The sequence below is a fragment of the Aptenodytes patagonicus genome, chromosome 1, assembly GCF_965638725.1.
Source record: "Aptenodytes patagonicus chromosome 1, bAptPat1.pri.cur, whole genome shotgun sequence".
In the NCBI taxonomy this organism is placed as follows: domain Eukaryota; kingdom Metazoa; phylum Chordata; class Aves; order Sphenisciformes; family Spheniscidae; genus Aptenodytes; species Aptenodytes patagonicus.
The window spans coordinates 194,720,559-194,744,025 of NC_134949.1; the positions used below are offsets into that span (position 1 = coordinate 194,720,559).

Here is a 23,467-nt window from a genome sequence, read left to right on the forward strand (position 1 = left end):
TCTCTATACAAAATTGATGTTTTGGGAAAGTTGAGAAACTACTTGGTTGTGTTTTCTTTCTTTAATAGCATTTTACTTGAATTTTGGGTTCATTTGAGCTGTGAATGATGGTTGGGTTCAATGATGGACAAAGCTTAAACTTAGAGTTAGTGCAGCTTCTTTTTGCCTTTTGTGATGATTTTTCAGTCCACTTTTGCGGAGTGACTGGTTTGTAATGCTTGTGGTTAAATTAGTTACAGTTGTTCCATAGAAGCTATTAAAACTTTCTTTAAAATATATATGAAAAGATGTGATAAATAGTGGAGATGAGGAGAAAGAAGGTATTTATTCTATTACTTAGTGATGCATCTTAAATGTCAGCAGGTGGTTTATTCAAAACTAATAGTACTAGTTGCTTTTAGTAAGCCATTGTGCAAAGCAGGGGCTCTGTTCATTTCCTTTCCTTACCAGCACAAATGACTAGTAGGAAATAGTGTCTTTAGCATTGTAGGATGTCATTACTGGAAACCTGTTACATGAAACTTTATGTCAAATATTTTTATTAGCCATTTGATATGTATATATAATTAGAAAATATAACATTCTGTGCAGATTCAACTCATTTCCCATAACAGAACTAATCTCTCCAGCATTATTTTGTTGCTTTACATGTTTTTGGCAATTGTTATTAATGTAGTAACACAGCTGTAAATTTGGTTTTAAGTGAGTTGAGAAATCATTTAACTCTAAAATCAAGTTGATTAATTTTAAACCCTCTTGCAATCTCGTCTTTTGCAAATTCAGTACAATAGATTAGCATAAACACTAATGAACATTCAAAATCTTTTATTCCAGTTAAAATCCATTCTGAATTTGTTATAAGCAAAACATATTTTAAGCCTGCTTATTATATGAAAATACTCTCACTGCTGTTCAGCAGAGCAGTTAGGTGTATGAATGTTAGTCATACAAGTACACAAAAATTCAGCTAGACTCTGGTTGAAAGACAGCATCGAGAAAACATCTATTACAAATAGCATAAAGCATTCAATCTATGTTTACAATGTTTAGCAGATAATTTTTATTAAATTCAGGCATAAAATTTTCATTCAGCTTAAGTAAGCCAGAGATGGATGTCATGATGAGATTTACATACCATTAGCTCACATCAGTTGATTAGCAGTCGAGCTCTGTGGTACAAGGCTAGTTAGATACATTATTTGTGATGCCAGGAGGCTGCAGGTCAAGGAGGTTTACTGGCTGCATGCTCGTTTCCTTTGCCTTTGTGATTACTTGATAAAATGAAGTGCATCACTGTGAACAATTGACCCTTTCGAACAATCCAGACTGGTCAGCAGTCTAAATCCACATTTTAAAGCCATCATTATAGCCTCAAACTTAAGAGTTTCCAGGGTGCAGACAAAGGTGTTGTCCTCCTTCAGTACCAGTCGTGTACCGTTTTCAGACTTTATGAAGTACTTGAATTGAATAATATTTGAAGATACTGAAAACTCCTCCGGAAATCCGTCCAGCCTGCTTTTGGACACCAGTACAATTCTGGATTTGATTTTTGCAATGAAATCAGGAGCATTACAAAAGATTCTAAGTCCTTGTGAACGGTCGTGGCTGTCAGTTATTTCCAGGAAAGTAGTCTCTCGAGATGCTAGCTGTTCCTTCTCCCACCTTGATTTCACTGCATCCGAGAGTACCTTAAGCTGGAAAAAATCTGCTTCTTGTGCCAAAAGTTGATTTTCTCGAAACCCTTCTGGTAGAAGAAGTTCTCCATTTCGTAGGAAGTTGAGAATGTGTCTGAAAAGGAGTCCATCTCTGTCTATGAAGTAATGACCGTCTGCATCGAATGGGCACATTATTTTTCCGTTTATGATCCCTTCCAGAAAAGAATCTGGATACTTGGTTAGTGTCTGTTTTTGTGTGATATATAGATAGCCACCAACATTCAGAGTAATCAGAGACGTTTTATAGTCCTTCTCTTGCTCAGAGCCTTCAGAGTTGCTGTGTTTTTCTTCGCATTCCTTTTCTCTTCTATTTATTTTTCTCTCCATTATCGAAGCTAGGACAAAAAGCCAGCTATCTTGCTTTGTTCTTGTCAGCTTGCAAAGAGATTTTTTTTTTTTTTTTTTTTTTTTTTAAAGCACCTTTATTCAGCTCCGGCACAATGTTGGAATAGAAATGCTGCTAGCATTGCTTCGACTGTCAGCTCGGGTTTGCAGTAGGTGGCGTATCAGCTGTGTATGCAGGGAGATATCAGGAATATGACTGTAAAGGAGAATTTGCATTTAACTGTGTAAGGGAAGAAGGGTATAACAACTGTTTGTCTCTTTCTTTCCTTTAAGTCTAGGAAGTTTACATAGTTTGGGGGTTATTCACAGAAATGCATACTACTATTCTAAATGACACCTTAAAGTATTAAAAATAAGATGTATATGTAGTATCAGCTAGCCAACTCATATTTCGTGCTTACAGTGTTAAACAGATAGCTTCATTTATGTTTCAAGGATTTTAATTTTCACAAAGCGTCTTTTCACATTTTTTTGGTACCAATTACAGTACCTGATGCATACAGCAGGACAACACTGAAAGGAAAGGTGTCCCTGTCTGTACAAGGGGGGTGTCGTCTGTGGAGTGCGTGCACATACGTACTCCTCATTTATCAGACACGTGTGCAGTGGTAAGATGTTTTCACAGAAGATACTCTGGAAGTGGTGCTGAGGACTTTTTGGTCTGACTGTTTTAAGTTTGTGGTGAAAGCCTCCATTTGCAGTCGATGGGAGTATCCGCACCAACGCAAGAACTGCGGTCTGATTAGGTTCTGCTTTTTGCCTTTTTCTGTGCCACAGATAAAAACTGTTTTAGAGAGATTTACTGTTTATATCAGTGATTTTTTTTAAGTCACCAAGGCTGTCTATCATCAGTTCGTTCTTTCTCGATAGAACAACTCAGCTGCCCTGCAGAACAAAGGGTTAGTGTGCCTACAGATAGCTTTGAACATCACATAACATTATAGCTTAGCAACACTTGGGTATGGGGAGGGGGGAAACATCGGCAGAGCACGCTTGAATCAAATGGCTGTCTTCTCTCCATGAATCTGTGCTTTGAGGCTCGCTCTCGGTTGCCTCTTAGAAAAGGTTTCCCCTTTAAACATTTGCAGCTTGGAGCAGGAAAGGGAAAGCTCTCCACACATTGCTGTGTGCGTTTCCTTGGGGAGCGGGCGGGAGCCGCAGCATGCATTCCTCAGCACAGCCGGGAGTAAGCACTTACCTTGGGCTGGACCTGGAGAGGAGGTCCTATCTTTTTCGGGATGTATTTTTCACTTCAGAGGTAGATATCTCCCGTTTTGCCCGATTAGCAGTGAAAAGTCAGATTATTCTTCTGTAAATTCTTCTGCTCTATTTCTAAATATTTTATTCCTACTGCTCCCACTGTCTCTATAAACAGGCTGTTTATCGATACTGTAGAGCCATCACTATAATATTTTATTAATTGATAACTGAATCTAGTAGAAATAAATGCACTTTTTTTACTCGCTATTCTCCTTGCCAGGGTATCCCTAACACTGATACGCTATTTTTTTCTGCTGCTGTATGTGATATATGAAGCAGATATTATTCATTAGATTTGATTTATCAGGAATTAGTCATGGTTTTAATTTTAACTCTTTGATGCCGTTGATACGTTTAGCATAACTTCAGTCAAAGAGATTTCAATCAGTTTCTAATTTTTAAACATTTAGACTTTTTCAAAATTAACTCCTTTCACAATTACTGAGTGAATAATTGAGAAAAGGAAAGAGCCAATTAGTTTCAAGTATGAAATATCCATTACAGGAGACATCCATGCAAATTTAGTTTATTGTCAAGTAATGGAAAATTCAGTTAATGTTCTTAGATCGTGCATAGCTAGTGTTGAACCATCTTAGTGTCTGTTAAACCCTAAGAGAATGATTTTTGTGGTGCTTTCATCTTACACAGTGATCTTGAAATACTTTGAAGCTGAACTAGGAATGTCTTGGCACAAATAAGTAGGGATTTCCAAGGAGAGCTGGGATTTGTAAAGGATATGAAATTCTTCATGGCCAGCTAAGCTGTCTACATTTTAAGAGACAGCAGTTACAGAACAGTATCTGCTCACTTAGTTTTTCATGCTCATCATCATCTGAATGTTCTAACACTTGCAGTTGAGATTTTCCACTTTTGTGAACGAGTAAGTATTCTTTGAAAGATCATGCAAAATCATTTTAGTGGTTTGTATGATAAAATATTCAAAAGCGATTTGATGTGGGAAATACACTCTGTGGAGATCATGAATATTTACATTTAAACCTTTGAGACTTGAAAAATGTAGAGCTGCTGTAAAATTTTCATCACCACAAACCCATGTAACTTTACTTCACTGCAGCTGACAGTCATCTGTAACACAAAATTAAAGCCTGGCGGATCTCTGTGAAAATTTTCCACTTTCTGTGCTGTACTACAAGACAACTTTTCCAAAGAGCCCTTGTTCTTCCTATGCAGTTGGTGATACATATGGTATTGCAGTTCATGTGGTTTTAGTAAGGTGGTTTCATATAGCTCACTGTTTTCTGAAGGTGTAGCTATGCCTAGAGGAACTGGATTTCCTTTTTTCTGTCTTTTTGTCCATGCCCTGGAAGATCATCCAGAAGTTCATTTTGGTAAAGGTATGCAAGTCTTTCTTGCAATCGAGTTAGAGACTTTGACCATTCTTGTGCTCTGAGAGTCTTTGTGTTGTGCACCAGGCGTGTGATGGCTGAGATGTGCCCAGTGCATCCCGGATCTTCTTGCTTCCCACTTGCATTGAGACAGAGCAACTTGCAGCTTTGTGCTCTCCCATGCTGTGAGCAAACTGCCTCTGTTTCTGCCCTGTACAGCTGAAGTATCCTGCTTGCCGATGTTGGTAGCTAGCAATCCTGAAGCGACTGCTGCTTCACAAATGGTTAGTGTTACCTGTTTGCTGGGATTGGCCATTCAAGGGAGGAATAGTGCTGGAATCCAGCAATTGCAAGGGTATTGTTTTGGTTCCAGATTAAGTCAGAAAATATGCTAAGCAGTCTCGCACACACTTAAGAGAGTGGCTGTAGTAGTAGTACTCCATTTCCAAGTTACTCACCCTTTGGCCTGCACCAGGAAGGCAATCCACAGAGCTTTTCAGTTTCTTCTCAATCAGACAAGCCACGCTGGAGACAGTGAAAATGCAGTGCTGGTGTCTATCAGCTACACAGGAAAACAAATCCAAGGAGGAAGGGGGCTAGGCATCTGCCCCTCATTCTGTCCTACATGTTTCCTTTTGGAAAATAACTTCACTCCTCCTCAACTTCCATCCTCCTCCTGAACCTCCTGGTCTGGAAGCTTGAGCACACCATGGAGCTGAGGATACAGGACTGCAGCACACCACAGAAAAGTTGGTGCTTTACCCAGGGTTCAACTTACTCACGTGTCTGAACAGCATCAGCTTCACCAGGAGTCTGCTGTCAGTGAAAATGACCTAGGTTACAGAAAACAGCTACTTTATTTATTACAGTACAAAAAGGATATGAGGAGAAATCTGCAGCTATAAGAGATAGAGAATTTTTGAAGTGTATTAGGAAGCAGTGCTAATGAAATCTGTTTGGGCTATTGAGGCAATTTGCTAGTAATTTAATGTCATAACACAGAAAATTGGCCAGGTTGTTGAACAATTAAACCATTCAGTAGTTACTATCTCACAGTGTTAGTAGCATAGACATTCTCATTCCAATAATAACTCTAGGACGTTGATTAACAGCTATTGAAGACAAGCTCTACACACTAATTAAAACTGAAGATTTTCAAATCAGCAAGTCTGAACAGTTTGCATTCAAGAGTTCTAAAAGAGCTGTCTAAGAAACTGTTATCAACAGTTGCTGCTGATATTTTTAATAATTTTTGAGCACTGCAGTTCTACAAGACTGAAAAAGCAAATGCTGTGCCGATATTCGAAAGGTGAATTGGATGGCCCAGGTATTTAAAAATGAAAAGGAACTGTACGAAAAACAATAAAACATCTGACTTGGAAGTCAATCAGTTAAAAATTAAGGGAGAGTAATATAATACTAATCAATGTGGGTGGAGGGAAAATGGATTGTGCCATTTTTTTCCCCTTTTTTTGATTATAATTTGTTCAGCAAAGGAGGCAATGCTTTTTTTTCTGTTAAATTTTCGAGTATGTCCCATTTGTCATCTTGAATTAGAATATATACTGCATTAGTTTCCCTCTCATTTAACTATACAAAAATTATCTGCCAGGTTTCAAACTGGCAAATGTTAAGCAGAGAATTGCTCATTGCTCTCTGCAGCTTCCTGAGGAGGGGAAGTGGAGAGGGAGGTGCTGAGCTCTTTTCCCTGGTATCCAGTGCCAGGACGCGTGGGAATGGCTCAAAGCTGCGTCAGGGGAGGTTTAGACTGGACGTTAGGAAGCATTTCTTTACCGAGAGGGTGGACAAATGCTGGAACAGCCTTCCTAGAAAGGTGGTTGATGCCCCAAGCCTGTCAGTGTTTAAGAGACATTTGGGCAATGCCCTTACCAACATGCTTTAACTTTTGGTCAGCCGTGAATTGCTCAGGCAGTTGGACTAGGTGATCATTGTGGTCCCCTCCAGCTGAAATATTCTGTTCCATTCTATTCTGTTCGATTCGATTCTCACTAAAATGTTGCTGTGATTTGGTTTTTGGTCCTATTTATTTTTAGTCATGGATCAAGAAGGAGATAGTTACTGATGAAGTTTGGAGATGATACAGACTGAGAATGTTATCAATAAGGAGATACGTTGCTGGTGCAGAATCATTTGGATAGTTGGTTAGGATAACATTTTAATATGGCCAAATATGAAGTTTATACACCCAGGAATACACTGTAGATGGGGCTTGCAGTACGCATGTTTGTGGGAGGGGTGGGGCAGAGGCTCTGTCCTATGTGTATAATGCATCATCGTCAACTGAACATGAGGTCATAATTTTGTGCAGTGGTCAGTAAAACAAATGTACTCTGTATGTTTGGATGCCTAAATAAGGGAGTGCTAAGTCAAGACTGGCGATCCTGTTGTATAGCTATGCAGTTAGCAGGAAAGGGTGGTCTGAGAAGGGCACCAGCTTCGAGGCTGCCCGTTGAATAGAAGAGAGGTGTCGCAAAATGCCTCTGGTCCAGAAGAGCAGAGCTAAGGTCTAGTATAGGAGGGGGCTGCCCCTTGTCCAGCCATCACATGCAATAGCCTGGGAAGCTGCACAGGGCAGCAGGAACTACCAGGGCTTCCAACTTGGACGCTGGGAAGCAACAGCCCAACTTCTACCTGCTGAGGAGCTGGAGGTGCACGTGCCCATAGCCTGTCCTTACTGCACTTGCTTCCACTTTTTCCTGCTGCCTGGGAATTGTGCATCCTGAGGCAGGTCTTCATCTCCTCTTTCCCTGGCACCTCTCACAAAGAGCAGGAGCTGGTAAACTCCAGATCCTGTCCCACACGCCGTCAAGTCTGGCTGTGAGGCGTGCAGCTCAGGAGAGACATTAATGAACTGGACCTTCTCAGGCCAATGAGAATGATTAAGAAGCTGAAAAATAAACCTAATGGAAGATTCAAGAAAACATGGTTTATTTATCTCCCAAGTAACTAGCGATAGGACAAGAGGAAATGGCCTCAAATTGCGCCAGGGGAGGTTTAGATTGGACGTGAGGAAAAATTTCTTTACTGAAAGAGTGGTTAAACATTGGAACAGGCTGCCCAGGGACGTGGTTGAGTCACCCTCCCTGGAGGTCTTTAAAAGACGTGTAGATGCGGCACTTAGGGACATGGTTTAGTGGACATGGTGGTGTTGGGTTGACAGTTGGGCTCGATGATCTTAGAGGTCTTTTCCAACCTTAATGATTCTATGATTCTATGATTTTTCATTAGGCTTGATAAAGGTGGAGAGTACATAAGTGCTTGGATGGGCAGAAATGCTTTAATAACAGGCTCTTCAACTTAGCAGTCAAAGGTCTAAAAAGACCGAGTGGCTGGAAATTGGAGCTGGGTGCAGTCAGACTGGAAAACTAACACATTAAAATCTCCAAGCCAGTTCATCTCTCTCCCCCTCCCCCCCCCGCCCCCTCTTCTCTCTCCCCCCCCCCCCATTAGACCATCTTCTGCACAATTCCAGTAAATTTCCCCAGTGCCTGTTTATTAAGATTGCCTTAAGCATTTTAACCATGTTCTGTTCATTTGATGGTGATTGTCAGCAGGATTTGAAGCTGGAATCGGCGTCTCCACAGCACATCTTCCTGTCATCTCACTGAAAGAATCAACATTTGAAATTCCTTTATGAATTGGCACTGGGGTGTTCAGGCAGGGAGGTCGGGGTGAGCATGCATTTGGCAGCTAATGATGAAGCAATGGGTTATGTAGACCAGCCTGTCTGGAGCTGCACTCACAGTGTACTTGTACCTGCCACCCCACACAGGGCAACTGAGAGCATAAAACGCTTGGGAAAATGTCTATTTTCCCTTCTAATCACTGGTCTTAGCCAGTTTTCCAGACCTATTCATTTATCTTGTACTGTCTGCTTTATTTTGAGTAGGTATTTTTAACAGGGAATTGCCACTTTCATGCCTTATTCATCCTTTGGCTTCTAGGCTGATGTGACTGTGGAAATATCAAGGCAGATGTGTAGCACTTCGGATGTCTTTTCATTACAGCTCTGGTCCTGCAACAGGTGAAGACAGACCCAAGTCTCTGAACTTCAGTTTGGTGAATGAGGGCTAATTTGGCTGTGAAGGGAGTAAAAACTGTGTTCCCCCACTACAGTCTTGCATCCGGCATCTTCGCAGATTTATTCTGCTGGACTCTCTGGATGTGTTAAAATCCCCAAGAGGCTCCAAGGAAAGTGGGACATAAACCTTGGCTTTTGAACAGTGGATGAGCTTTGACAGCAGACTAGCTTAGCTGCAAGGCAGTGTTCTTGGAGGCTGCGGACAGCCTTGTACTGTGAAGTGACTGGAACATTAAAAGCCAAATCTGGATCCGTGGTAATTAAAAGAGGGTATTAGCCAAGACATCAAAGATAGGATATTAGTAAGGATAAGCATGTTTAATTGGCAGGTTCATTTCCTAAATAGTTGGTAAGGATAAGCATGTTTAATTGGCAGGTTCATTTCCTAAATAGTTGGTGTGGGGGAGCTATCTGGTTCACTGATCCCGATTCTTAAAACTTAAGAATAATTTGAAAATTATGCAAGATCGATAGCGGCATGTCAGTGTTCAGACAGCTGGGCTGGATGGGTCAGATGAGTATAGGCTAGTTAGCCTTCAACCTGTACCATAGAAACTAGTGGAAAAATTGTCATGGAGTTTAAAAGGTAGAAAACATCAGAAATAGAATGAATGCTAGCAAACGTGGCTTTGTGTAAAGGTTTTCTGGTCAAAAAAACCTAATTTTGTTTATTTTGGAGATTGTGAGGTTGATAAAGTAACAGCATGTTTGCAGCCTGCTTAGCGTTTCGTATTGCACATAATTCAGAAGCTTGTGACATTCTGATTTATGTAAAAAAAAAAAAAAATAGCAAGCACAGAACAAGATTAAAAACTGTCTGACAGTTATCAGAAAGTAATTATCAGTAGGAAGCCTTCGGCTTGTAGTTTCAAGGGCCTCCTCCAGTATTAGCAAGAGGGACAGTAGTAAGTGAGAATCACTGCTTATAAAATGTGTCGTGATTGACACAAATGCTGGTCAGACAGTGAATAACTATGACAGGACTGTCATGGTGTGACCGGGATCACTTAATTCACAGAATCTGTTTAAAGGCAATGCATTTTAACCAAGCCAGAGGCAATTATATACCTAGGAACAGGGAATGTGGAGCACATAGGTAAAATGTGAGGCTTGGAAAAGACTCCAAATATTTGTGATATTGGTGATATAATAGCCAGTCAGCTCCATCAACTCCCAGAGCTTGATTTTTAGAGACAAATTGATCTTAACCCAGTTTTAGCCATCTAAACATGAAACACAGTCATGGGACTCAGATGCACGCACCCCCACAAAAAAAAACCCCAAACCACAAAAAGCCCACCAGCCAGGGGAGATCATTGACTCCTAAAGGACATGGGACCAATTTTCTTCTGAAAGTCTCCCTTCCTCCCTTTCTCAGCTGAATTCAGAGAGTCTGCTGAATAACCTTGAGATGGCTCAAGTGAGGAGAGAGAAATTCCAGGCTCTTCTCCTGTATCTGTTATTTTACCTCTCTATATGGTTTTGGTAAGACCAGTACAAGAGTATTACGTCTATTTTCTGGTCTCTGTATTCTTAAAACATCATTGCAAGATTGAACAGGGTGCAGATGAGAGCCCCAAAACTGATTTAAGTGTGGCATAAAATGCCTTGTGGTGAGATAATGCATGAGCTTGAATTACTTCATTTATTGAAAAGATGATTGAGAAGTGACTTGATTACAATGTGTAAGTACTTTCACAGGGAGAAAACACCAGGTACTAAAAGGCTCTTTAGCATAGTATAGAAGGACATAAGAAGAACCAAATGCTAAAAGCTGGAGGCAAATTTGTATTACAAATTAACCAGCAATATTAGTACCACTTTAGCCACACATAAGTTACTAGGTTCTGTACAGAAGAAAGAGGATAAAATGTATCTGTCTGTGAAACACAGGAGGTCAGGCAAATTAGCCAAGTTGTCTCTCCTGACCGTAAACCTTAGGAATCTGAAAAACCAGAAGTGTTTTCATAAAAATTTGCTTTGTTTCATTCAAAACTACCTGGAAAAGTATGGCATTCTTATTCCTTTCAAGGATTTAGTTTAAATCAAACCAAGAAAATTTAAATAATTTTTAAATACTCTCTGCATTATTCAGGGAGAGCAGACTTAGATTTCCAGATGTAATAATATTTCAGTCTATAAAGCAATAGAGAAGTTACAGGCGTCTCAGAGTGCCTTGTGTTACTTGGCATCAATACTTCTAAGCATTTCTGTTATCTTCTGTGACATTGCCGAATGTCTGAAGGTGGGGGTGACAGTGTAGAACCCTACACCAATAGCAAGAGGAGGCTCTCTGTTGGAACGACATTTTAAATAGCAAGAGCTAATCAAGCTGTTAAAGCTAAGAAACTCATCCTTTCTTGTTATGCAAAGCTGTTCCCAGAGGTGTACATTTTATATATATTGCACTGGCTATGCCCAAAAGAGATGGTTAAGTTGCCACCCCCCCCCCCCCCCCACACACACACACTCTGCATTAGAACGTTGTAGTAGAAAAGCAGGTGTTTGGCCACCATCACTTCTCTCTTCCTTTCTACATCAAGTTGCTTTTAATTTTTAGGCTTTTCCACCTTTACAGAGTAGGCTGGTACTATTGTACTGCTCTGTTAGTTGTCGTTGCTTTAGGCAAAAAGGTGTTCACACCGGATTACAAAGGGACTGTGTTACAGAGGTGAATGTACAGAGAACAGTATTAACTAAAACTTAGTATGTGATCTCCTAGGTTACTAACTGCAAGTTTTTATTTCTTTTCCCTGAGTGTTAGCATATGTAATATTATTACTTTATTGCATTATGTTCCTTTAGTGAACTTTTTTTTTTAAATTGTAATAAGATGAAAATAGGTTAATCTTTTTCTGAGGATAGGAATAAAATCAGCTCTCATTTTATTTTCCACTAATTTTGGATACTTTGATGATCGGATTCTCTTTGTAGATTATTTTTTTCATGGTCACTGACTGTATTCGATGCACATTTCCAGAAAACAGTTCCTAGATAAGCCAAGTGCAACAATCTAGAGAAAGGATGACCACACAGTTACCATCTCTTATTTAAAATTTGGTCTTTGTGATTCATTCTTAACATGTAAAACATCTGATAGCAAAATAAGGAAGTCTAGGGGGTACCAGCTGTGCAAGCATGTTTTTCCTGCTTATTTCTTTGGTGTCTGAGAACAAAGGCCGTGACTCTAGCTGGGGGGTCTGCACCATCTACCCCAGCAGTGGCCAATGCTTCTACACAGACAGAGCTGCTGAAGGGAGAGGCTGCAGTGCAGACCTCAGGCTGCAGGGAGTGCCCAGACCTCTCTCCTGGGGCAGGGACAGGCAGCAGACCTGCCTGCAAAAGGTGTGCACAGGTGGAGGACCTCCTGCAGCAGGTGGCTGAGCTGCAGGAGGCGGTGAGAAGGCTGCGTAACATCAGGGAGGTGGAGAAGGAGTTAGATAGCTGGTTCCAAGCACAGGCTGCAGCGGACCCGCAGCCCACAGTCAAACAGCCAAAAACTCCCCCACCAGCACACACAGAAGGGAGGGGGGCGAATAATGCAGAAGAATGGATGGTTGCAATGGCAAGGACCAGCAGGAAGAAGAGACTTCCCCCGAAGCCTGAGGTGCCCTTGCAGAACCGCTTCACCGCTCTGCAGACTGAAGAGGAAAGACCCATCACAGCAGGAGAGATGCTGGAGCTGAGTAAGGCAGCCTGATCTGCCCCTCGTATAACAACTGGCAGCACTAAGAAAAGGCGCCGGGTGATAGTAGTAGGTGACTCTCTTCTGAGAGGTACGGAGGCACCCATTTGCCAACTGGACGCACTGTCTAGAGAGGTGTCGTGGTTTAACCTCAGTCGGCAACTGAGCACCACGCAGCTGCTCACTCACTCCCCCCACCCGGTGGGATGGGGGAGAGAATTGGAAGAGCACAAATGAGAAAAACTCGTGGGTTGAGATAAAAACAGTTTAATAATTGAAATAAAATAATAATAATAATAATAATATGATGATGATAATAATAATACACAAAGCAAGTGATGCACAGTACAATTGCTCACCACCCGCCGACCGATGCCCAGCCAGTCCCCGAGCAGTGGCCCCCCCAGCCAGCTTTCCCCAGTTTATGTACTGAGCATGACGTCACATGGTATGGAATGTCCCTTGGGCCAGTTTGGCTGTGCCCCCTCCCAGCTTTTTGTGCACCTCCAGCCTTCTCAGTCAGTAGAGCATGGAAAACTAAAAAGTCCTTGGCTAGTGTAAGCATTGCCTGGCAACAACTAAAACATCGGTGTGTTATCAACTTTGTTCTCATCCTAAATCCAAAACGCAGCCCTGTACCAGCTACTAGAAAGGAAATTAACTCTATCCCTGCCGAAACCAGGACAAGAGGTGTGCTGCTTACCGGGTGCACCGAGATGTCACCGAGAGGCTACCGAGCCTCGTACAGTCCACTGACTATTATCCACTGCTGTTGTTTCATGTGGGCACCAGTGACACAGCCAGGAGCAGTCTGAGGACTATCAAGAAGGACTACAGAGCCCTGGGAAGGGTGGTAAGGGACTTGGGAGCGCAGGTAGTTTTCTCATCAATCCTGCCGGTCAAAGGGAAGGAGTTTGAAAGGGCCGGTCAAATCTGGTGAGTCAACAAATGGTTACGGGACTGGTGCCACAGCCAGGGGTTCGGCTACTTAGACCATGGGACTTGCTTTGCGAAACCTGGTCTACTGGGGGCTGATGGGGTCCATCTGTCCAAGAAGGGGAAGAGCATCTTCGGTCATAGGCTTGCCAAGCTGGTGAAAAGGGCTTTAAACTGAAGTTGCCAGGGAGGGGAACCTCAATCCATCCCACTCCTACCAGTTTGATGCCAGGGCCAGCAATAGGTGCCCAGAGCCTGGAGAAGGATCACAGGGCAGCAGGAGAGCGCCTGAAGAGCAGCACAAAGGAACTCCAGCCAGTAAGACAGCTTCATCGGGGGCCCAACTTAAATGTCTCTATGCAAACACACGTAGCATGGGGAATAAGCAAGAGGAGTCAGAGACGTGCGCACGCCTGCAGGGCTACGATCTTATTGGCATCATGGAGATGTGGTGGGATGGCTCCTATGATTGGAGTGTTGAGATGGAGGGATACAGGCTCTTCAGGAAGGACAGGCAGGGCAGACAAGGAGGGGATGTCGCCCTCTATGTCAATGACCAGCTGGAGTGCATGGAGCTCTGCCTGGGGATGGATGAGGAGCCGACCGAGAGCTTGTGGGTCAGAATTAAAGGGAGGGCAGGGACAGGTGACATTACGGTGGGGGTCTGCTACAGGCCACCTGACCAGGAAGACAGAGTGGATGAGGCCCTCTATGGACAGAAAGGAGCAGCCTCACGTTCACAAGCCCTGGTCCTCATGGGGGACTTCAACCACCCCGACATCTGTTGGAGGGACAACACGGCAGGGCATAACCAATCCGGGAGGTTCCTGGAATGTGTCAATGATAACTTCCTTCTCCAAGTAATAGAGGAGTCAACGAGGAGAGGTGCTATGCTGGAACTTGTTCACACTGACAAGGAGGGGCTGGTGGGGAATGTGAAGCTCAAGGGCAGCCTTGGCTGCAGTGACCACAAAATGATGGAGTTCAAGATCCTTAGGGCACTGAGGAGGGCAGCACAGCAAGCTCACTACCCTGGACTTCAGGAGAGCAGACTTTGGCCTCTTCAGGGATCTGCTTGGCAGAGTACCATGGGATAAAGCCCTGGAAGTAAGAGGGCCTCAAGAAAGCCAGTTAATATTCAAGGATCTCCTCCTCCAAGCTCAGGAGCAATGCATCCCAACAAAGAGGAAGTCAGGCAAAAACGCCAGGAGGCCTGCATGGCTGAACAAGGAGCTCCTGGACAAACTCAAACACAAAAAGGAAGCCTACAGAGGGTGGAAGCAAGGACAGGTAGCCTGGGAGGAATACAGAGAAATTGTTCAAGCAGCCAGGGATCAGGTTAGGAAAGCTAAAGCCCTGATAGGATTAAATCTGGCCAGGGACATCAAGGGCAACAAGAAAAGATTATATAGGTACATCAGGGATAAAAGGACAACTAGGGAAAATGTAGGCCCTATCCGGAACGAAAGAGGAGACCTGGTTACCTGGGATATGGAGAAGGCTGAGGTACTCAATGGCTTTTTTGCCTCAGTCTTCACTGGCAAGTGCTCAAGCCACACTGCCCAAGCTACAGAAGGCAAAGGCAGGGACTGGGAGGATGAAGAGCCGCCCACTGTGGGAGAAGATCAGGTTCGAGACCACCTAAGGTACCTGAAGGTGCACAAGTCCATGGGACCTGATGAGATCCATCCGTGGGTCCTGAGGGAGCTGGCAGATGAAGTTGCTAAGCCACTATCCATCGTATTTGAGAAGTCGTGGCAGTCCAGTGAAGTTCCCACTGACTGGAAAAGCGGAAACATAACCCCCCTTTTTAAAAAGGGAAAAAAGGAAGACCCGGGGAACTACAGGCCAGTCAGTCTCACCTCTGTGCCTGGGAAGATCATGGAACAGATCCTCCTGGAAGCTATGCTAAGGCACATGGAGGACAGGGAGGTGATTCAAGACAGCCAGCATGGCTTCACCAAGGGCAAGTCCTGCCTGACCAACCTAGTGGCCTTCTATGATGGAGTGACGACATCAGTGGACACGGGAAGGGCTACAGATGTCGTCTATCTGGACCTCTGTAAGGCCTTTGACTTGATCCCCCACAACATCCTTCTCTCTCAACTGGAGAGGTATGGATTTGATGGGCGGACTGTCCGGTGGGTGAGGAATTGGTTAGATGGTCACATCCAGAGGGTAGTGGTCAATGGCTCAATGTCCAGATGGAGGTTGGTGACAAGTGGCGTCCCACAGGGGTCTGTATTGGGACCGGTACTGTTTAGTATCTTCATCAATGACATAGACAGTGGGATCGAGTGCACCCTCAGCAAGTTTGCAGATGACACCAAGCTGAGTGGTGCGGTCGACACACCTGAGGGACAGGATGCCATCCAGAGGGACCTGGACAAGCTCAAGAAGTGGGCCCATGTGAACCTCATGAGGTTCAACAAGGCCAAGTGCAAGGTCCTGCACCTGGGTTGGGGCAACCCCCGGTATCAATACAGCCTGGGGGATGGAGGGATTGAGAGCAGCCCTGAGGAGGACTTGGGGGTACTGGTGGATGAAAAGCTGGACATGAGCCAGCAATGTGCGCTCGCAACCCAGAAAGCCAACTGCATCCTGGGCTGCATCAACAGAAGTGTGGCCAGCAGGTCAAGGGAGGTGATTCTGCCCCTCTGCTCTGGTGAGACCCCACCTGGAGTACTGCGTCCAGCTCTGGAGCCCTCAGCACAGGAAAGACATGGACCTGTTAGAGCGGGTCCAGAGGAGGGCCACGAAGATGATTGGAAGGGTGGAACACCTCTCCTGTGAAGACAGGCTGAGAGAGTTGGGGTTGTTCAGCCTAGAGAAGAGAAGGCTTCGGGGAGACCTTATTGTGGCCTTTCAATACTTAAAGGGGGCTTATAAGAAAGATGGGGACAAACTTTTTAGCAGGGCCTGTTGTGATAGGAGAAGGGGGAATGACTTTAAACTAAAGAGGGGTAGATTGAGACTAGACATAAGGAAGAAATTTTTTATGCTGAGGGTGGTGAAGCACTGGCACAGGTTGCCCAGAGAGGTGGTGGATGCCCCATCCCTGGAAACCTTCAAGGTGAGGTTGGCCGGGGCTCTGAGCAACCTGATCTAGTTGAAGATGTCCCTGCCCACGGCAGGGGGGTTGGACTAGCTGACCTTTAGAGGTCCCTTCCAACCCAAACTATTCTATGATTCTGTATTTACTAAATGCTGAATTCGTGATAAATATTTCAAATGTTGACCATATTGGTGAATCTTATTTTAATGTCCAGTTTTGCTTTGTTTTTTTCATTCTAGATAAACTTTCCTTGGAAGGAATAGTGGTGCAACGTGCTGAATGCAGACCTGCAGCTAGTGAAAATTATATGAAACTGAAAAGGTAGGAGTGCTCTATTACAAATGGATATGTGATATCTGACTTTGATGCTTTTATTATTGCCTTACTAGGGATGGGTGACTTCAGTATTATCATGGTCTTACATAGGATTTATACAGGATCGGAACTGTTCTTGCTTTTGGGGTGAATTTACTGTAGGGAAGGAATGAAGGCTGGTGTGGGGCTTGTACCTCCCTCTGGTATTGTCTGGTGGGATGATGTAGACTTCTGCGTTCCATCATGTGCAAAACTCTTACTCGAGCACACATCGTGTCTATTCATACCCGAATGTACGAATGTATGGCTATATTCAAATGTGATTAAAGCTGAATTTCCTGAGGACTTAAAGGTTTACATTGGTCAGGTCAGGACAAGCTTCTTGCGTATGGGTTTCTGTGTGGATCGTCCAAATTTAATTCCACTTAATACTGTGCCATGCTAGATGAAGAGCACCTCTGAAAAGATATTTAAAATGCCCCAAATAGGAAAGAGTTCAGGGAGAAGTGCTAGACCTAAACTGGCATGCTTGCTAGAAAAGGTAATGGCTGAAAGTGTCAGAAGTGGCATGGAAACCACAAGACATAAATTTAACAGAATCATTTAGTGACTTTTGAAAATTTAATCCGATACATCTAGAATTTACCATGTGATTCATATATCACGTGGATAATTAACTTGATGATGTTCTCTAGTAATAAATCAGATTTTGAATTGAATTGTGCATTACATGAAATACATACTTGCATATTTTAAGCATGTGGGTTTTAATTAAATCACCCTTTTATATTGTGAGTTTGTTGTAAATAGAGAAATGCAAAGCAGGAAATTTCGGGAAGAGAATCATTTGTGACTAGTTTTAGAATCGTCAAAAGAAATGCACAAAAGGCAAAATCATGTTTTTCCCCAATTCCTGATCTGCTTTCTGTGTATCATATACTACATTTACAGTATCTTATGTTTTATTAACCTCCTTTGTCATCTAAACTGCTCCAGTATTTCTTTACTGTGTTTGTTCAATTCTGAGACTTTCTGTTCTAGCTGTTGGCAAATCAGTACCATAAGTTTGCTCATGTACAGTGAACTACTTCATTTCAGACTGTGTCCTGTGATTGCTATCATGATTTTTGTCATGAGTGTGAAATGGAGTATGAAGCAAATGTGATGTTAGTAGAAAAGGACTCATTTCAATCTGGCAATTTTAAATATATACAAATATAGTCTGTGGGATGTATTTACTTCATAACTGTTTTAATCACAGGTTGACTGATCCAAGTGCTTTTTTGCATTTTGTACACAGTCTTCTATTAGTTGATCAGATAAGCTTCTTCTGGTAAGGCCACAGCAGGAGACCAAAACAAAACTGATAGCTTTAATGACATACTACCCAACCTTTGAATTTTTCAGCATTCTACTTTCTGTCACGCACGCATGCATACAGCCCCTCCTGATCTTTGATTTTGTCGTGTTCAACTCCTATAGGAGCAACAAAGATACAAACATGAAGGCAGGTTTTGTGTTTGGAAGCACTGGCAGCTGAAAACTGACAGTAGTGTTGTTTTTCCTTTCCTGTAGAAAAACTGTCAGGCTGTCTATGCCTAGTTTCTGACTTCCATGTTGTTAAAGATTTTTCGCCTTTTATCAAAAAGTTAAAAAAAAAACCCCACACTTATCTGGTGGGAACCGGCATGAGATTTAGCAGATCTAGCAGTCACAGCCTCAGAAGAAATTGGTTTATGTCCAAATACCGTCTCTGGTATTTCAGTAGTAGGATCTAACTTTTCTCTTCATTCCCTTTACTCTCTCCCACTCTCAGCGTACTGCAGTCTGTATTTGTGCTTTTAAAAAGTGACAGCATTGAAGATAAACTACATAAGTTATAGAACTGTGTTATATTAAACCATTTTTATTCACTTTTCTATTTACTATTGTGCTTTACATGAGAGAGACTCTCCAAAGGTGGAATTGATAATATTGATAAAACAGCAAGTCTGTTGTGTAGGCTTTAAGTGCTACAATAATAAATTGAGTCAGGAAGGAAATAAAAGATAAATGCAGTTGCTTCAAACTTTGAAGATCTGAAAATGAAGTTAAGCTGCACACCCCAATAACTGTAATAATTTGTTTCTGAGAGCTGGCAGTGACCAAAAGGGATTATATGCCTCCCTAGTATTAAATAGAGATATGGAACCCCTCTATTTTACCCTCTGTATCTGGGTCAAGGAAATCGGCTGATGGATACGTGGCGTGGCATTTGATTTCTATGCTGCTCTGTAGAGTTTCAATGAGAGGACAAAGTGATGGTCTTGTGATGGGGCTGCCAGCAGTTAGGTGGGAGATGTGTGTGGGTTTAAGGATGGGTAATGAAAGCACAGAATTTGGTGACACTTACTGGTGAAAGCGTTGTCAAACGTATCAGACGTGAGGGTTTTTTCCCAAGGAGCAGCTTTTGATTGGATTACAGGAAGGTTGTAGATGGCTGATGTTCAGAACACTTTGAATACAAGGTACAAATGTGTGTCTAGGGATAACTAGTCAGAAAGGTAGAACAAAGGTTGTGTGACCTTCACTTGGTATTTTCCATTTTGGAAGTTTTGTGGTTGGCGGGTTTATTTATTTTTTTCCATTGTCCTGAACTTCAAGTTCTAGAAGGGGAACAGATAACCATGAAACACCTGCTATCCTGCACTAGTAAAGCTTCATGCTATTGAATTTTCTAGAAATTTTTTATTAATAATGTGTTTGTTCTTTGTAAAACCTTAGTGATTAGTTATACATTTGCAGTTACTGCTGGTGATGCTGTTGTGGCTAGCTGGAAAATAATATGTGGTTTCCAAGCACCTGTCCCAATTTCTGTTTTGTGGGAGTGGATCTCATGGTCCCACTTAAAAATATTTGGACTGTGTGGTGAAAAAAATAGGCAGACTGTTCCCAACTGTGGATGGTTTTACTGTGTGGTGGTCACAGAAAATACTGTCCCTACACTACTCTTTCTGGTTGATACTTCCCTTCTTGCCCCATCAAGCCTGTTGGATGAAGGAAGGTGGTGGCATGTGAACTGTTGTAGCAGAGGGTGTGTGTCACAGGTGGAATTACACGCATGGCTCATTGTACGGCACACACTGTATTTGCACCAGTCTTGTGCCCCCGCCATCCATGTCACCTTAGGTAGGCTGTCTTTTCCTTCTGCCAAGCTGCCCTAGGCAGGCTCCACATCCACCCCAGCCAGTCCCACCCGAACCGGACTATTTTCTTCATCTTACTGTAGTCAGCTTTCACCATGAGGAGGCATTATCTGTCCCTTAATTTTGTCTTTCTGAGGCTTAAGAGATTTTTGTTTGCATTACCTGTATTCCATGATCCCAGTGTTTAACCGCCTTGGGATTAATGACTCCCCAAAGAGAGAGGTCCTCCAAGAGGCTTGTCTGCACTGGGAAGGACAGGGCACAGAGAGAGAGGAGTCCCCCAAACATTCAGGATCCCCTCAGGCTCCAGATGACTTGAGAGGAGATGAGAATAAGATTTTGATACTCCCAAGGGGCTTTTGCTATGCACAAAAGAGGGAAAATGGGGGACTGGCATGTACCCCATCTCAGATTCGCTCTGCCAAATTACCTGTTTCCATCCTTGCACTGGTCCTCACGTCTGTTCTGTTTGTCCCTCTGACCATAGCGAACCCTCTTCTTCCCCAATTCTTTCTCAGTCCCCCTTTCCCATTTCTGTTTACTTCTGTTTCTCCATTTCCTCACAGAAAGAATTTTATTTTCAAAAATAATTTGAACACATCGTTATCATATATACTCAAACTACATTGCATTTTGAGGAAAAGTTAAGAAGAAGAAAAAAAAAAATCTCTGGGAGCAACTTCTGCAAAGCTCTGATTCAAACTGATATTGTCAAGTTGAGTAGCTGCAACAAGGTCTCCGGGACTGCTCAGGTTCTTTGCAATGGGGTGGCCGGGCACCAGGCTCTTAGTTCTCAGGGGAGGTTTTGAAGGCACATGCAAAGTGCAGCTCAAGCAATTGTTGAATGCAGTGTTTGATAGCACTTCCCCAACAGTAGTGGATGGCAGGCAAAAACTGGGATGAAGTCAGAGCCCTTGTTTCATTCTCAAATGTGCTGGTGAAATGCTGGTCACCTTTTGAAATGGATTTTGGGAGACTCTGATTCAACTACACATAATCTGAATTACGGAACTCTCCCAAACTGTACACCAAATAAAAAAAAAAAAAGAGTCCTGGGATTACAGAAAGCCTAGAAGAGCTGACATTTAACACTGCAGTGAAGCTGGTAATCCCTATAATTCTCTGAAGTAGTTTAGAAATACATCTTGAAGTATCGTTCGTGAAAACGGTAGTTGCCAACATGGCAGCTTGTAACAAGGCTGCAAGAATTTTGTATACCTTCTTGCTTTTTCTTTTAAGAATTTTCTATAGAGAGTGTGATGAAAGTCCTTAGAAAAAGCTACTGGAAAAAACATGTATGATAGGCTTTTAGGAGAAATGGGTTGCAAAACATTCTAGAATAATTCATGAACTTCCACATTTGAAAAGTCACATATTTTTACAACCATATTACAGAGGCCACTAGAAGTCCTGACACTTGGTGGTCTAGGCCAAGCAAGTGAAATTTAATTAGTGCAGACGAGTTGCTCATCTTCTCTAAAATACTGTGAGAGTATTGACTGACTGACAGTTCAGTGTATTGCTGAAAATGAGCATTATGCCAGTTTTTTTCCCCGAATACCCCCTACTAGCAAAAGAAAATGAATAATTTGACCAGCATGACACTTCATATATATTCTTGTAGATATGCTTAGTTGGCTATGAATTCCATTTCAAAATAAATATGTATGAATACATTCGTGCATTTTCCACAAAAGCTGATGTGCTGCACAAATGCTGTTCAGTTTGTTTGAAGTGGGAGGCCATTTTTGGGAGGCAAAGCTGAGATTGCATCTGCCTGTCAGCAATGCAACCTTGATTTTTCAAGTATCGAAGATCTGTTTCTTTGTCTTGAAGTAAGATTCAGCATAATACAAAACGACTTTCCCTAGGATGTTTTGAGTAACTCATCATTAAGTACAAAAAATATATTTTTTTTCCATGTGCTAAAATATTTCCAATCCCAATTTTTCTCGGAGAATAATGTGCAATTTGTAGAAAATTATCTAATAATCATGTTCATAAGGGTTAAGCTGTACTGTTGAGAGATGTATTTTATATTTGCCTTATGTTCCTGGACACCCACCAGTTTTTACAAATCAAGCAAATACCATTCTCCTTGTGAACAATTGGACTGCAAAGTAGCAGGCACACTAGTACTTAAGTTTCTTTGTCCAATTTTGGTCCATTTTTCACATTCTTTGAATAGAGTAATGGAGAGGAGCAAGTAAGAAAAATAAGGTTAAAGTGAGATGGGTTCAGCAGCACGGAGGAGTGGTTATTCCCCCTTTCAGAGGTCAGGAGAGTTGCTTTTGTTGGGTTGCTACATATTTCTTTGTGATCTTAGGCTCTTTTCTCTGTCTCTTGTCCTTTCCATTTTGTCTGTCTTTTACTGTTTTTACAAGTGCTGTTCTGAGTCTGGATTTTAATAGGTCTTTTATATTACCATGCTTTTTTGTTCAGTGGTATGAAAAGGTCCTAATTTTGGTTGCTGCTTCCAGCCATTATAATAATGCTAATAAATAAGGAATAATCTACTGTTCGTAATGCAGCAGATATTTTATCATGTTTCTCTTAACCTTCTGCATCCCGCTGCAGGTTTACCATATCCTTTTTGCCCCATTGTTGTCTTCAGCTTCTAGTAGCCACATGTATTGGGCTAATTTGAGGGGGCGGTGTAGGGAAAAAAAAAGAAGGAAAAAAAAAAAAGAGGCATGAAACATTCTTATTTTTTTGCAATATACTTTCTAGTATATGAATCATATTAGTTATGGAAAACTGATGCTTTCTTAAATTTTGGGAGAGACCGTTGATCTGATTGTTGGATGTCAGTTTCCTTCCTTTTGCAAATGCCTGCAGACAGAAGATGAAAAAAGTAGGCTTCTTTGCTGACTGACTTACCATTCTCCTTTTGTTTTACCTTAAAATGGCTTTGTTAGTGTGGCATGAAATTTGCCTTTTTTCCATCTTTTAAATATCATCATTTCCAGGTGACAGGCACAGAATCACAGAATGGTTGAGATGGGAAGGAACCTCTGGAGGTCATCTCGTCCAACCCCTCTGCTCAAGCAGGGCCACCTAGAGCCAGTTGCCCAAGACTGTGTCCAGACACCCCTGCATTTCTCTGGAATTGAAATCATGTGATAAGACACTGCTGGGATGCTCTCATGTTTCTTAATAGTGGGCATACTGAATGCGTTCTGTGCCTTTTAGAAAGGCGCGTTGTTGAGAGGAGCCTAGCATGAAGGTCATTTTCAGAAAGAAGAGAGATGCTTAGGGATGCATATTTAAGAAGAGTTTAGGGCAAATATTGCATGGATTTTGCCTTATACTCTGGGGAAGGAAATCAGTGGTTGTAATTAGAGAGTTCTCATTGTCCTGTTTCTTTACCACAGAGTTCATGAAATGGTATTCCTCTTCTGCTGGTTACACTGCTCCTTTTCCCCTGCTATCAGAGGCGTTGCATTTAAGAACATATCTAGTTTGCCTTTGTGGTAATTAGCCAAAAAGCATCCATTTCCTTTCTATCTGCTGAAAGGGGGGA

The 23,467-nt window shown here is 42.4% G+C and overlaps 2 protein-coding genes across 4 annotated transcripts in view; one reads left to right on the top strand and one right to left on the bottom strand.

Annotated features, from left to right (window-relative positions):
- GTF2F2 (general transcription factor IIF subunit 2) overlaps positions 1-23,467 on the top strand; it is a 98,366-nt gene that overhangs the window by 30,673 nt on the left and 44,226 nt on the right. For both annotated transcript variants that reach the window (XM_076363594.1, XM_076363587.1), the window contains one exon: positions 16,684-16,765. In XM_076363594.1, coding sequence (XP_076219709.1) covers positions 16,684-16,765 — 82 coding nt within the window. The remainder of the gene's footprint in view (positions 1-16,683; positions 16,766-23,467) is intronic.
- KCTD4 (potassium channel tetramerization domain containing 4) lies at positions 809-3,314 on the bottom strand. 2 transcript variants are annotated; one of them, XM_076363575.1, is made up of 2 exons: positions 3,259-3,314; positions 809-2,225 (listed from the first exon to the last, which is right to left on the bottom strand). In XM_076363575.1, exon 2 carries the CDS (start codon positions 2,040-2,042, stop codon positions 1,269-1,271), a length of 774 nt encoding a protein of 257 aa, XP_076219690.1. In that variant the 5' UTR covers positions 2,043-2,225; positions 3,259-3,314; the 3' UTR covers positions 809-1,268. The 2 variants fall into 2 exon arrangements, with proteins under 2 accessions (XP_076219690.1, XP_076219682.1); XM_076363567.1 differs by having other exon boundaries at positions 809-2,256.

What these genes read in the sequence shown, in the direction of transcription:
- KCTD4 (XM_076363575.1), bottom strand. Translation starts at nt 2,042, where the DNA reads ATGGAGAGAAAAATAAATAGAAGAGAAAAGGAATGCGAAGAAAAACAC.